Here is a 13109-nt window from a genome sequence, read left to right as displayed (position 1 = left end):
GAGCTCTACGGACAATTCCTTCCAAATCATGTCCAATCAATTGAATTTACCACAGATGGACTCCAGTCAATTTGTATAATCATCTCAAGAACTGCAAAAACTGTCCTACCTATTGCAAGTCAAAATGTTTGCCACATGTCAAATTAGTTTAGCCTCAGCGAGGCGTCCATTGTTTACATGTTCAACATATTGGTCCTCAGGAGACGGATGGCGATTACGTAATGGTGACAAGTTCAATGTGCTGCGTTGTCTTGAGAGGCCGTCTGTGTCCCAAATGGCACCACTATTCCCTGTGTAGTGCACAACTTGACCAAAAGTAGTGGACTACATAGCTAATATGCTGCCATTTTGGACACGGGGGCTGACATTTGATCCATCCAAAAGGACAAGCGGAGGGGGTGCGCTATGTATCAGATGGTATTTGTGCTGCAACTTATTTATGCTGTGTTTCTTTCTGGCTGCGAAAGCCAAGACCCATAAATCTCTTTTGTAGTTTTTAAGTAGGACTGATTGCTTTATGGTCTAGCTTGATAGGAATGTATTAGTAGGTTTTTTTCTTAAAGGGGAAAGTTCAGTTTTGTACAACTTAATGTTAAATGGTTCCTCACCCTGAAAGTAGTCTATGGGCCATAAACTGTAGTCAACAGCTTTTTTTATTTTAAAGAAGCTAATGTTCGGGTGGCCAAATCATGTTTTCTGGTGTAGTAGCCTTTTTGGAATGATTTTATTTCTGTATAGAAAGGAGTAGGCTAATTAGGCTTTATCATTTTGGAAATGTAATTAAATGCACATTAGGGAAAGCTTAGCTTCCCCTAAACTTATTGACAAGCCTATGCTCCCATGCATGCGGAAGCTTTTATTACTCTCACATGCACGGCCTCTACTCTCTAATGGCCTACAGCTGCTCGCTCTGTGCCCCTCTCTCCTTCGCTCTCTCGCTCATAAAATAGTACAAAAAAATGCTTTTCTGCTGCTTCCCGCGCTCTGATCGGACCGATTTTTGTCCTGGACCTAATATGCATAAATGCCCTGTCCTTTTGGAATGGGAGCTCTAACTCATCACCATTTGTCCTCAATCAGATTATTCAAATTCAGCGCTGATTACCAGGTAGGGCTAGGCAGTATACTGTATTTTACTATATACCGGTATTGATGCACAAACTGGTTTGGGTTTTTACTTTAATGGTATTTGAATGTGTGCTTTGTTAAATGTGATATGCTGTGTGTCACATCCATTTTTATAGTTTACTCCGCTACTGGAGTCGTCTCTCCATGCCACTTTCCACACAGACCTAGCCCCACCCCCTGTCACTTAAGGAGCGCATAAGTTATTGCTCAACCACGAGACACTTGCGTTTCGTCTGCATGGTCAATGCAGCATTTAGAATGTATGCGTTGCCACCGTAGGGTCACACACTACTCATAAAGAAATGTAGAAACATTACATTCTGTCATACTGTCCAAAATTTGAAAAACTGATGTTATTTTACTTTTTCTTCATTTTAGTCATTTAGCAGACGCTCTTATCCAGAGCCACTTACAGTAGTGAATGCATACATTTTTTTTCCTCCGTACTGGTCCCCCGTGGGAATCGAACCCACAACCCTGACGCTGCAAACACCATGCTCTACCAACTGAGCCACACGGGACCATTTTGGCTATATTGCCCAGCTCTAGTATCAGGCCATTGGCGAGGGTCGTTAGCAAGTTTGTTAGGCTACCCGTCAGCAGCATTTTTTTGGGGGGGGTGGGATTACTGACAGGGAATTTGGCTGCGTTCATGACTCGTGACTGCCGGTGTGGCGGTAATACGTCACTGCAACAGCCCTAGTCCAGACTGAGGTGAAATCCACACAATGCTGGTCAGCCAGATCGGAACACAATCTGACCACAACGGGACTTTAATACGTTTAGACCTGTCTTTTCAAAGCGATCTTCGTATTCTGATATCAGAAGTCGCATGTAAGTGTAGACACAGCCAGAGAGGGTGAAACTAGCCAAACCGAATCACGCTAGTTACATTTACGTCATTTAGCAGACGCTCTTATCCAGAGCGACTTACAAGTTGGTGCATTCACCTTATGATATCCAGTCGAACCACTTTACAATAGTACATCTATCTTTTAGGGGGGGGTAGAAGGATTACTTTATCCTATCCCAGGTATTCCTTAAAGAGGTGGGGTTTTGGGTGTCTCCGGAAGGTGGTGATTGACTCCGCTGTCCTGGCATCGTGAGGGAGCTTGTTCCACCATTGGGGTGCCAGAGCAGCGAACCGTTTTGACTGGGCTGAGTGGGAACTGTGCTTCCGCAGAGGTAGGGAGGTGAGCAGGCCAGAGGTGGATGAACGCAGTGCCCTTTGGGTGTAGGGACTGATCAGAGCCTGAAGGTACGGAGGTGCCGTTCCCCTCACAACTCCGTAGGCAAGCTCCATGGTCTTGTAGCAGATGCGAGCTTCAACTGGAAGCCAGTGGAGTGTGCGGAGGAGCGGGGGTGACGTGCGAGAACTTGGGAAGGTTGAACACCAGATGGGCTGCGGCGTTCTGGATGAGTTGTAAGGGTTTAATGGCACAGGCAGGGAGCAACAATGGAGTTGTCAACGGGCAGTCCTTCCCCGGAACGGGCAGTCCTTCCCCGGGAGGAAGAGCAGCTCCGTCTTGCCGAGGTTCAGCTTGAGGTGGTGATCCGCCATCCACACTGATATGTCTGCCAGACATGCAGAGATGCGATTTGCCACCTGGTTATCAGAAGGGGGAAAGGAGAAGATTAATTGTGTGTCGTCTGCGTAGCAATGATAGGAGAGACCATGTGAGGATATGGCTGAGCCAAGTGACTTGGTGTATAGCGAGAATAGGAGAGGGCCTAGAACTGAACCCTGGGGGACACCAGTGGTGAGAGCATGTGGTGCGGAGACGGATTCTTGCCACGCCACCTGGTAGGAGCGATCTGTCAGGTAGGACGCAATCCAAGAGTGAGCCACGCCGGAGATGCCCAACTCGGAGAGGGTGGAGAGGAGGCTCTGATGGTTCACAGTATCAAAGGCAGCAGATGGGTCTAGAAGGATGAGAGCTGAGGAGAGAGTTAGCTTTAGCGGAGAGCCTCCGTGACACAGAAGAGCGGTCTCAGTTGAATGGCCAGTCTTGAAACCTGACTGATTTGGCTCAAGAAGGTCATTCTGAGAGAGATAGCAAGAGAGCTGGCCAAGGACGGCACGCTCAAGAGTTTTGGAGAGAAAAGGAATACTGGTCTGTAGTTGTTGACATCGGAGGGATCGAGTGTAGGTTTTTTGAGAAGGGGTGCAACTCTCGCTCTCTTGAAGACGGAAGGGATGTAGCCAGCAGTCAAGGATGAGTGAGGTGAGGTAGGGGAGAAGGTCTCCGGAAATGGTCTGGAGCAGAGCGGAGGGGATAGGGTCAAGCGGGCAGGTTGTTGGGCGGCCGGCCGTCGCAAGTTAATCTATGGCAGCAACACATTTTTCTATCATACCATCTGGTGGTGCTGGACTTGACTGCATCAAATTGTTGTACAGTAGCCAGCTAAGTTATCCAGCTAGCTAGCTAAAGCAGCAAGGCTATTTTGCTGCTCTCCCCATCGAATGTCTACAACAATTTAATTCATACGAAACAGCCTACCTGTTGGTTGATAATTGCAAAATTTTGGAGTAGGCTACAAGCTTAATTCTAACTTTAATTCCATTTTGCATTGATTAGAATCCTCCCACTTGTTACACATGGAGCCTCTGACTGTAGCGCCTTTTTGATTTGACCGACAACAAGCTACACGTGTGAAACGTGTCTAGGCTACCAGTGCATCTTTTTTATAGGGTGCACTCATAACTGTTTTAATGACAGACCATTACATTCAAACTCTGTCACAGATCATTTCATACAATTTTAGACAAAGCCTGTAACATGTATGCCGGGAGTCAGGAAGCCGGTGCAGAAGTAATAATTTCATGGTAAGGTGCATTGTTGTATTCGGCGCATGTGACAAATAAAATTTGATTTGACAAGGTGAGTTTAATAATGAACCAATACAGATGAACAAACATGAAGCGTTCTGGACATGAGAAAACAATGACTAATACTACTGAACTAAATAAAGGGAGTGTAATCAGGGTGAAGTCCAGGTGTGCGTAATGTGGGTTGCCAGGACCGGTGGTTAGTAGACTGGTGACGTCGAGCGCTGGAGGGAGGAAGCAGGAGTATGCGTGACAAAGCCTTAAAAAAAAAATAGGCTTTTTTTTTCTCAAATGAATACTCTCCCAAGTAATCGAATATTAATGTACGTTCGGATATTTGAATAACCGTGCCGTGATATCAGAGGGGAAAAACTGTTTGCAGTAACTTATTTGTTTTAGTTCCAAACAGACATGGCAGTTTCACCACTAAGGATTCCAGCTTTAAACAGCCACTACAAACTTACACCACAGCTAGCTCAAAATCAATGGGAGGGATAGGGGCAACTGAGCTTCATCTAACCGAGAACCTGGCAGGCTCAGTTTGGGAATGTGGAGGGAATCAATTTGGACGCAGAACAGCTCAGTCAGTTCCAAAGTAGCCTTGTTGAAAGCATTTGCACAACAAGGTGGACATTTTAAAGTATAACTTTACAGTATTCTGCAACATGCACACATTTTGGTTATTCTGTAGCTGACCATTTTGCAAGTTAGTTGTGGTTGCTGTTACATATTGCTTTCTGTGTATGACCATATCATGTTGAAGCTAAGCTTCTACCTGCTTTATACCCCAGATAGCCTATGCTGCTGTGGACTGCACTAAAGGACAGAACCAGGAGCTGTGCAAACAGGAGAGTGTGGAAGGCTACCCCACCTTCAACTACTACAACTACGGCAAGTTTGCAGAAAAATACAACGGAGACCGAGGGGTAAGTGACACTGATGTTTAGTCTTAGTGCCCTGTTAAAAGAGTGAATGTTCATTTATGCACTGTATCCTTGTTACTGTTGAAGATGGAATCTTTCACTATTTATATACTGTGCCTTATACTGTATTTACACCGTTAACCTATACAAAGTTCTTACATTTTTATCACAGGCTTCTTCTCTCTTCCTCTCCCTAGGAGGCAGGGTTTATAGGTTTCATGCGCAGCTTGCGGGGGCGGGACCAGGGCAAGAGGAAAGAGGAGCTTTAAGGCAGGGTGTGGAGAGGGAGGAGCCTGTCGTTGCACTGTGACCGTGGCAGGGGCCTCTTAGCACTGACATCACGTGGTGTCGTCATGACGTGAAATCACAGAGAGGAGACTGGAGAACCTCGGAGTTTCAGTGGAGATGCTAAATGAACACGCCGGGTACACAACTTGATGACATGTTGTGCAGCTGAGAGTCGAAGACGAATGGATTCTGTTCAGTCAGTCGTCCTGATGAGCCCTTCCCAGCTAGCTAGTTCATGCTGGCAACAGCAGCATGGCGCTAGTTAAAATTTAACAGAAAGTGATCTTTAATTCGATGGGTGAGGGAGAAGTAACTTGTAGTATTGGTCACCATCTGGATGTTACCATGACATGCCTATTAGCTAACGTAATGACAAGCCTGTGTGAATGACCAGTGCAACCATGTTGTGTCGAGGTGCTTCCCACTGAGCAGCAGTTGCTTCACCGGCAGTTGTATCATATGCTGTATCAGCTAATGTAGCCAATTTGTTCCATCCCACTTGAGTAGGATAGCAGCCTACACGACAAATAACTTGTAATATTGGTAGCAGAGATTGGAACCAAAATAATTTATTTCTGAACAGAACTATTATTTAATTCCATTCCACTGTTCCGACCAGCAAAAGAAAGTTCTGAATCGGTTCGAACCCCAAAAAAGTAGAGGTTTCTTTTCTTTTTTTTTACATTTAGCTCAACATTAAGTTACTTCACCAATGGATAAAGCAGAATGGCGCAGGCAAGCTATGTACCTGCTTTGGACAGACAAGTGTAGGGTGTGACATGGGCATCTTATTGTTATGACATGCATTATCTGAATACGGAGGAGCGGCTTCTATGAAGGATCTCTGAAAGTCTTTGAACTTCAGAGAGTTGGCTTAACTAACGTTGGACCAGAGCTAGCCCTTGATCATGACTCTGTTTCATTACATTACACATAATGCCGTCTAGAGTTTGAGAGCTAGACCAGAGCTAGCTAACAAGCTACCTAGCTAACAAGCTTGTGTGTGGAGAGCGGCACCAGAATTAAAATTAAAGCACGTCTTTTTGTAGTTAATAAATGCAATGTGAAACGTGAACTAGAGTATTCTTAAGTAGCATTGAAAAAGTTCATCCATTGTTCTCTAATTTAAAAAATCTCTCCCTAATTTCTGAATCATGCCTGTAACGTCAGTAGGCTACAGTAAACTATGCATTCTTTGGAGGGAGGGGCAGGTAGCCTACAAACACTGGCAAAGATTTTCAGCAGGCAGACACTGGAATCATTTCTGAGTGACAGTGAGGGCTTTGCATAGGCGCTTTGTTCAGTTTTTTTGTGGGACTGGGAAAAAATACCTGGAGCATAAAATGCCACTATTAACCGGTTCCCATGCTTTTAAAAATAACGGTTCTGTTACGGAACAGTACAGATCACTTTCGTTCTTGGTTCTGTTCCTCCATTTTTGTTGTCCTTTTCAGATTTTTGCTTCTGTTGCCTAAACAGGTTCCAACCCCTGATTTGGTAGTTACCATCTGGATGTCACCATGATATAGTCTACTGCTCAATGGGAGCGTTTGGGCTGCAAGCCGGCAACACGACCACACCCAGTGTGTACTTCGCTCCCGCTTGCTGAGCACCTCTGTCTTACAGTAAGGAGAGGGAAGTAGCTAGATAGCTGTCATCTTGTTCTGATATCGGTTACACTAAAGCACATTTATTGTAGTGATGTTCACAGAAAATGTACAATTACGGCATTAATGTCTACGTTGTTACTCTGATTTAAAAACAATTACTTTGATAAAAAGTGATTCTGAACTCTCCCCAAGTCTCAAATTCGGGAGACAAGTTTCAAATTCTCGTTGAAGTTTCTAGACGCAAGCATAAACTAGTTAGCTGGGGAGGGCTCACTAGTACGACTGACTGAACTGAATCCATTCGTCCACACAACTCTCGTTGCACCACATACGTCATACATTTTGGGCACCAGGCATGTCCATATAGCCTCTCTCAGAACAATTTTTTTTTTTTTATCGATCATGTTTGTAATGCCAGTGGCCACTTTATTTTTATTAATATTTTGATAGAATGATAAAAAACAGAAGAACAAGAAAACAGGGAAATTTGGCCCAAATACTGTGACTGCATTTGTGGAAAGCTACACCTTACTGCAGGGTATCCCAAACTCGGGACTCCAAGGTGTGCACGTTTTGTTTTTGCGCTAGCACTACACAGCTGATTCAAATAATCAATCAATCATCAAGCTTTGATCATTTGAATCAGCTGTGTAGTTTTAAGCAAAAACTAAACTGCACACCTTGGGGTCCCAAGGACCGAGTTTGGGAAACACTGCCTTACTGTATCTATGCAATACCAGACCCTCCCTTCCCACTCCTGAGAATCTGTGTGATTTGGTGGGCTAGCTGAGCTGTGGTTGCATGTTCCACCTATAGCCAGCTATAAGAATCATTACACTGCTGTCCTAGCCACCCCTGTTCATTGCCCTGAAGAGGATTACGATCTTCATCTAAGCATACAACTGTTTGTTCCAATATTACGGTTTCAATGTTTTTGTACAGACCTGTCTCATGTTAGGTCTTGGTTTGTTTCAGGAGGACAATGATCTATTAGCTGAACTGTGGCCTTAAATATCTGTACGGAAGTTAATCACTCATCTGAATCAGATAGTGGTGAATGATTCTAGGCGCTAAAACATAGCAAAGCTCTTGTGGTGGTGGATTGAGGCCTGGTGCTTCCATTCCTCCACGTGTTTCCAAGTCAACCATGGGAGAAATAAATCAAATCAGACAGGAACATAAAATTCCCAAAATAATTCTAATTTATGTTACTGTACATTCATTTCCAGACATCAATGATTTCCAGAAGCCTCCTGTTGTAGTGATATGCCTAGTGTCACCTCTTTACAATAGTCCTGCATTCCTCTAGTGTATTCCATTAAAAACAAAGGCTTTGGAAAAAATAGGTTTTAATGTGCCGTCTCCTATTGAACATAACTTTTTCCTCCATTCTTAAAATGTTTACAGGAACAAGACACTGTCCCAGTCCATCCCTTCCACCTTTTGTCTGGGTAGCAGTCAGAACCATTCAACTCAATATCAGTAGGCATATGGGATTATGATTACTCTAGAACCCTCAAATTCAAATCTGGACCTCAGCCAGTTCCACTGCTTTTTTTCCATTCTTGGGACTGCTTTAGACCTGGGACACCAGGTGGGGGCAATTAATTATCAGGTAGAACAGAGAACCAGCAGAAGCCGGACCTCGTAGGATAACATTTTAATAACCCTGCTCTAGAAGATCCAGGATCTCAGTTCCATGATCCAAGAGCAGATTGCCTCTGTGTATGACTGTCTCTGTGCCCTCGTCTGGGAAATGTTATCCCTTATGTCCCAGCACATCCAACTGGATGACTTCAGATTTCACAATAGCGCAGAGATGTGTGAGAAAGTCGACGGACCCCCTTAACACTTGGCAGTATCATCAATACCGGAACCATTACCTTCGTGGCAACTTTAATGCTGTGTGTTTTCAACTCCCCTGCTTAAGCCACTATAAATATTTAAAGGCCTATCTGTAGCTGAACTTGTTTTATTATTCAGGAGTTTGGTTCCTTTCATTATTGAATAAGGTTCTCAGGGATAGTGAAAACATAATTAAAGGGAACTAGCTTGTTTGTATTGCAGTTGAATGGGTTTTGATCTCTAGCGTTGCCAAATAAAAATTACTGTTTACATTTGTCTTGTATGAAAAATAACAATTTTATAGATTTAAAATGGTCAAGTTTACATTTCCTGTGCCAAAAATGTTCAGGAAGTATTAAATAAAGCATTTGGTGCGCACACACACTCCCCGAGCTTGGCAGTATCATATATACCGGAGCCATTACCATTATCTTTGTGGCAACTTTAATGCTGTGTGTTTTCAACTTCCCTGCTTAAGCCACTATAAATATTTAAAGGCCTATCTGTAGCTGAACTTGTTTTATTATTCAGGAGTTTGGTTCCTTTCATTATTGAATAAGGTTCTCAGGGATAGCAAAAACACAATTTAAAGGGAACTAGCTTGTTTGTATTGCAGTTGAATGGTTTTGAGCTCTAGAGTTGCCACATTTAAAACTGTTTACATTTGTCTTGTATGAAAAATGAAATGTATAGATTAAAATGGTCCCATTTACATTTCCTATACCGACTCATGGCAGGAAGTATTAAATAAAACGTGGTCCATATGGGGGTTAATGAACTGACTAATACATTGTTTGGTATTCTAAATGGGCTACTTCCAAATTAGGTCAGTCTGGAATGGACTGCTGACTGACAAAGAACAATATCTCTAGTCAATGTTACCATTACATTTCTGCAACATGCAAAACTAACTGCATCATCACAGAATGTTGGAATAATGCTTTACTGCTGTTTTAGATGTTCCGTTATCTTTCTGTTGATAGTTTTCTTTGTCTACTTTCACTTTTGTTTCTTCAGTACATGGCCTCCTCAGTTCTAGCAAATGGTTGAAGACTTTACATAAACTTATCATAAAGACAACCTTTGTCTTATCCCAAAGCACTTCGTATTGTGTGTAAACTGTCACACCTATGCCAAGAAGTCATTGTTGCAAGTTGTTGATTTTCTGTGCCCAGCCATATGTACAGTTTTGCACCTTTGAATGAGGACCTTGCAAAAAATAAAAACTCAAACATTTCCAAGACATGTTCTCGATGGCCTTTCTCATTCTCAATGATTTATATTCTTGTCAAAATCTTAAATTTTCACTAACACAATAACGAAGTAATAGTTTACTTAGATTATTTGAAACTGAGCCAATAAACAGAGTGAAGAATACCATGTAGCATCAAATCAGAGCCAAAGATGGTGAGAACTTGGGATTTTGTGTCCAACCTTTTGTTCCAGTATGTTCATATGTCCTGTCAGATCCTTCATACCGATTGCAGCTGAGCTCTTTTGTTTAGTTACTTACAAACTCAGCCAGAGCATGGGTGGACAAATATAAACGTTCTCTCACTGTCAACTGTTTATTTTCAGCAAACTTAACGTGTAAATATTTGTATGCACATAAGATTCAACAACTGACACACAAACTGAACAAGTTCCACAGACGTGACTAACAGAAATTGAGTAATGTGTCCCTAAACAAAGGGGGGGGTCAAAAGTAACAGTCAATATCTGGTGTGGCCACCAGCTGCATTTAGTGCAGTCCTTATGGACTGCACCAGATTTGCCAGTTTTTGCTGTGAGATGTTACCCCACTCTTCCACCAAGGCACCTGCAAGTTCCCGGACATTTCTGGTGGGAATGGCCCTAGCCCTCACCCTCCGATCCAACGTCCCAGACGTGGTCAATCAGATTGAGATCCGGGCTCTTCGCTGGCCATGGCAGAACACTGACATTCCTGTCTTGCAGGAAATCACGCACAGAGCGAGCAGTATGGCTGGTGGCATTGTCATGCTGGAGGGTCATGTCAGGATAAGCATGCACAAATGGTACCACATGAGGGAGGATGATGTCTTCCCTGTAACGCACAGCGTTGAGATTGCCTGCAATGATGACAAGCTCAGTCCGATGATGCTGTGACACACCGCTCCAGACCATGACGGACCCTCCACCTCCAAATCGATCCCGCTCCAGAGTACAGGCCTCGGTGTAAAGCTCATTCCTTCGACGATAAACGCGACTCCGACCATCACCCCTGGTGAGACAAAATTACGAATCGTCAGTGAAGAGCACTTTTTGCCAGTCCTGTCTGGTCCAGCGACGGCAGGTCCTCAAGCCCTCAGTCCAGCCTCTCTCAGCCTATTGCGGACAGTCTGAGCACTGATGGAGGGATTGTGCGTTCCTGGTGTAACTCGGGCAGATGTTGCCATCCTGTACCTGTCCCGCAGGTGTGATGTTCGGATGTACCGATCCTGTGCAGGTGTTACACGTGGTCTGCCACTGTGAGGATGATCAGCTGTCCGTCCTGTCTCCCTGTAGCGCTGTCTTAGATGTCTCACAGTACGGACATTGCAATTTATTGCCCTGGCCAAATCTGCAGTCCTCATGCCTCCTTGCAGCATGCCTAAGGCATGTTCACGTAGATGAGCAGGGGCCCTTTTTTGTGTTTTTCAGTCAGTAGAAAGGTCTCTTGTGTCCTAAGTTTTCATAACTGTGACCTTAATTGCCTACCGTCTGTAAGCTGTTAAGACACTAACGACTGTTCCACAGGTGCACGTTCATTAATTGTTTATGGTTCTTTGAACAAGCATGGGAAATAGTGTTTAAACCCATTACAATGAAGATCTGTGAAGTTACTTGGATTTTTACGAATTATCTTTGAAAGACAGGATCCCAAAAAAGGGATGTTTCTTTTTTGCTGAGTTTACACAACAGTATAAGACTGTCACCGCCATGCAATAAGTAGAAATATAATAAATTGTTTGACCTCGAGGTCAGCGACTTGATTGGCGTAACCTGTGAAAGCTTAGCCTGGGTCCCAGATCTGTGTTTCCCAAACAACTTTTGGCATTACAATTCCACAAGAAGTTGGCAAGACTGCACAAACAGATATTGGACCCAGACAAGTGAAAGCTGTTTTTAACCCACACATTTGGACCTCTGTCTGGGGTCTGGCCTGGTTCTCCATCATCCAGGATTAAAGACAAATAGACCTGTAGCAGTGCTCAGCAAAACTGACACCCAGGAGTTTATTGTGAGAGATGACTGGAGGAGAATGTCCATGTGTTGTTAGTAAAAGCCTCCTTCTCATCAGACCATAAGGTGTTACTATGAGAGTTCTTATGTCAAACTTGACGACAGGACTTGGAAACTAGACTAATAACCGAGTCTAAAAAGCTAGACTCAAATAAGCTAAAGTTAAACTAAGACTATGCATGGCTACTTGGATAAAATACTGCTTGGTAGGTGCATACAATGTACGACTGCAGTAGCCAGTCCAGCTGAATAATGCCTGAGAGAGCAGGACTAGATACTCCACTCAATCATAATTTCACTTGGGAAGATTTTGGAGGGAGCGGGCCATTTTCTCCTGGCTGGTCACAATCCTTTGTGTTGAAAGGAGGGTTGCAAAAGGTACAAGGAAATGGAACTAGAGGATAAGCGATAAGACAGAGTGTTAATGCAACCCAAGGACTGTCTGGAATGATATTAGGTCTCCTTAACAAAAACAGATTTCCTTCCAGGTAATTGGGTTCTGTCTGAGAGCTGCACTGTGAACAAATGGGTCCCATCTTCTTGTCCTCCAACTGTTCTCTGCATATTCTTGATCTTCCCAGACCTCTGCTTTTCATGCAAAGTGTTTACTGCTGTCTTGGATTTTTTGTTTTCTTTCCAGCATTCTCTCACAACAGTTACACAAGCAGATACATTTTACTCAGAATAAAGACACAATACTCAAAATTAAACCATACGGTCTACGGTCAATTGCTTCCAGTATTCAGTAGCTATGCTATGCTATACAGTGCCTTCAGAAAGTATTCAGACCCATTAATTTATTCCAGCCTGAATTCAAAATAGATTAAATAGATGTATTTCTCAGCCATCTACACACAATACCCCATAATGACAAAGTGAAAACATGTTTTTAGAAATGTTGAAGTTTATTAAATGAAAAACAGATCTAATTTACATAAGTATTCACACCTCTGGGTCAATACATGTTGTAATCACCTTTGGCAGCGATTACATCTGTCAGTCTTTGTAAGTCTGTAAGAGATGTGCACACCTGGATTGTACAATATTTGAACATTCATTTTAAAATTCTTCAAGCTTTGTTAAGTTGGTGGTTGATCATTGCTAGATAATGATTTTTGGGTCTTGCCATAGATTTTCATACTGATTTAAGTCAACTTTAGCTAGGCCACTCGGCAATGTCATCTTAGTAAGCAACTCTAGTGTGTATTTGGCCTTGTGTTTTAGGCTATTGTCGTGCTGAAA

At 43.2% G+C, this 13109-nt stretch overlaps 1 protein-coding gene across 1 annotated transcript in view; it reads left to right on the top strand.

Annotated features, from left to right (window-relative positions):
• Nucleotides 1–9867, top strand: part of LOC115160942 (protein disulfide-isomerase A5) — a 58753-nt gene extending 48886 nt beyond the window's left edge. Inside the window, exons 16-17 of the mRNA XM_029711509.1 lie at nt 4750–4884; nt 5079–9867. Coding sequence (XP_029567369.1) covers nt 4750–4884; nt 5079–5150 — 207 coding nt within the window. The 3' untranslated portion in view covers nt 5151–9867. The remainder of the gene's footprint in view (nt 1–4749; nt 4885–5078) is intronic.
• Nucleotides 9868–13109: the final 3242 nt, after the last annotated feature.

Source organism: Salmo trutta, chromosome 24, assembly GCF_901001165.1.
Source record: "Salmo trutta chromosome 24, fSalTru1.1, whole genome shotgun sequence".
In the NCBI taxonomy this organism is placed as follows: domain Eukaryota; kingdom Metazoa; phylum Chordata; class Actinopteri; order Salmoniformes; family Salmonidae; genus Salmo; species Salmo trutta.
The sequence above is the reverse complement of the archived record's forward strand: the minus strand, read 5'-3'. Positions and strand labels throughout refer to the sequence as shown.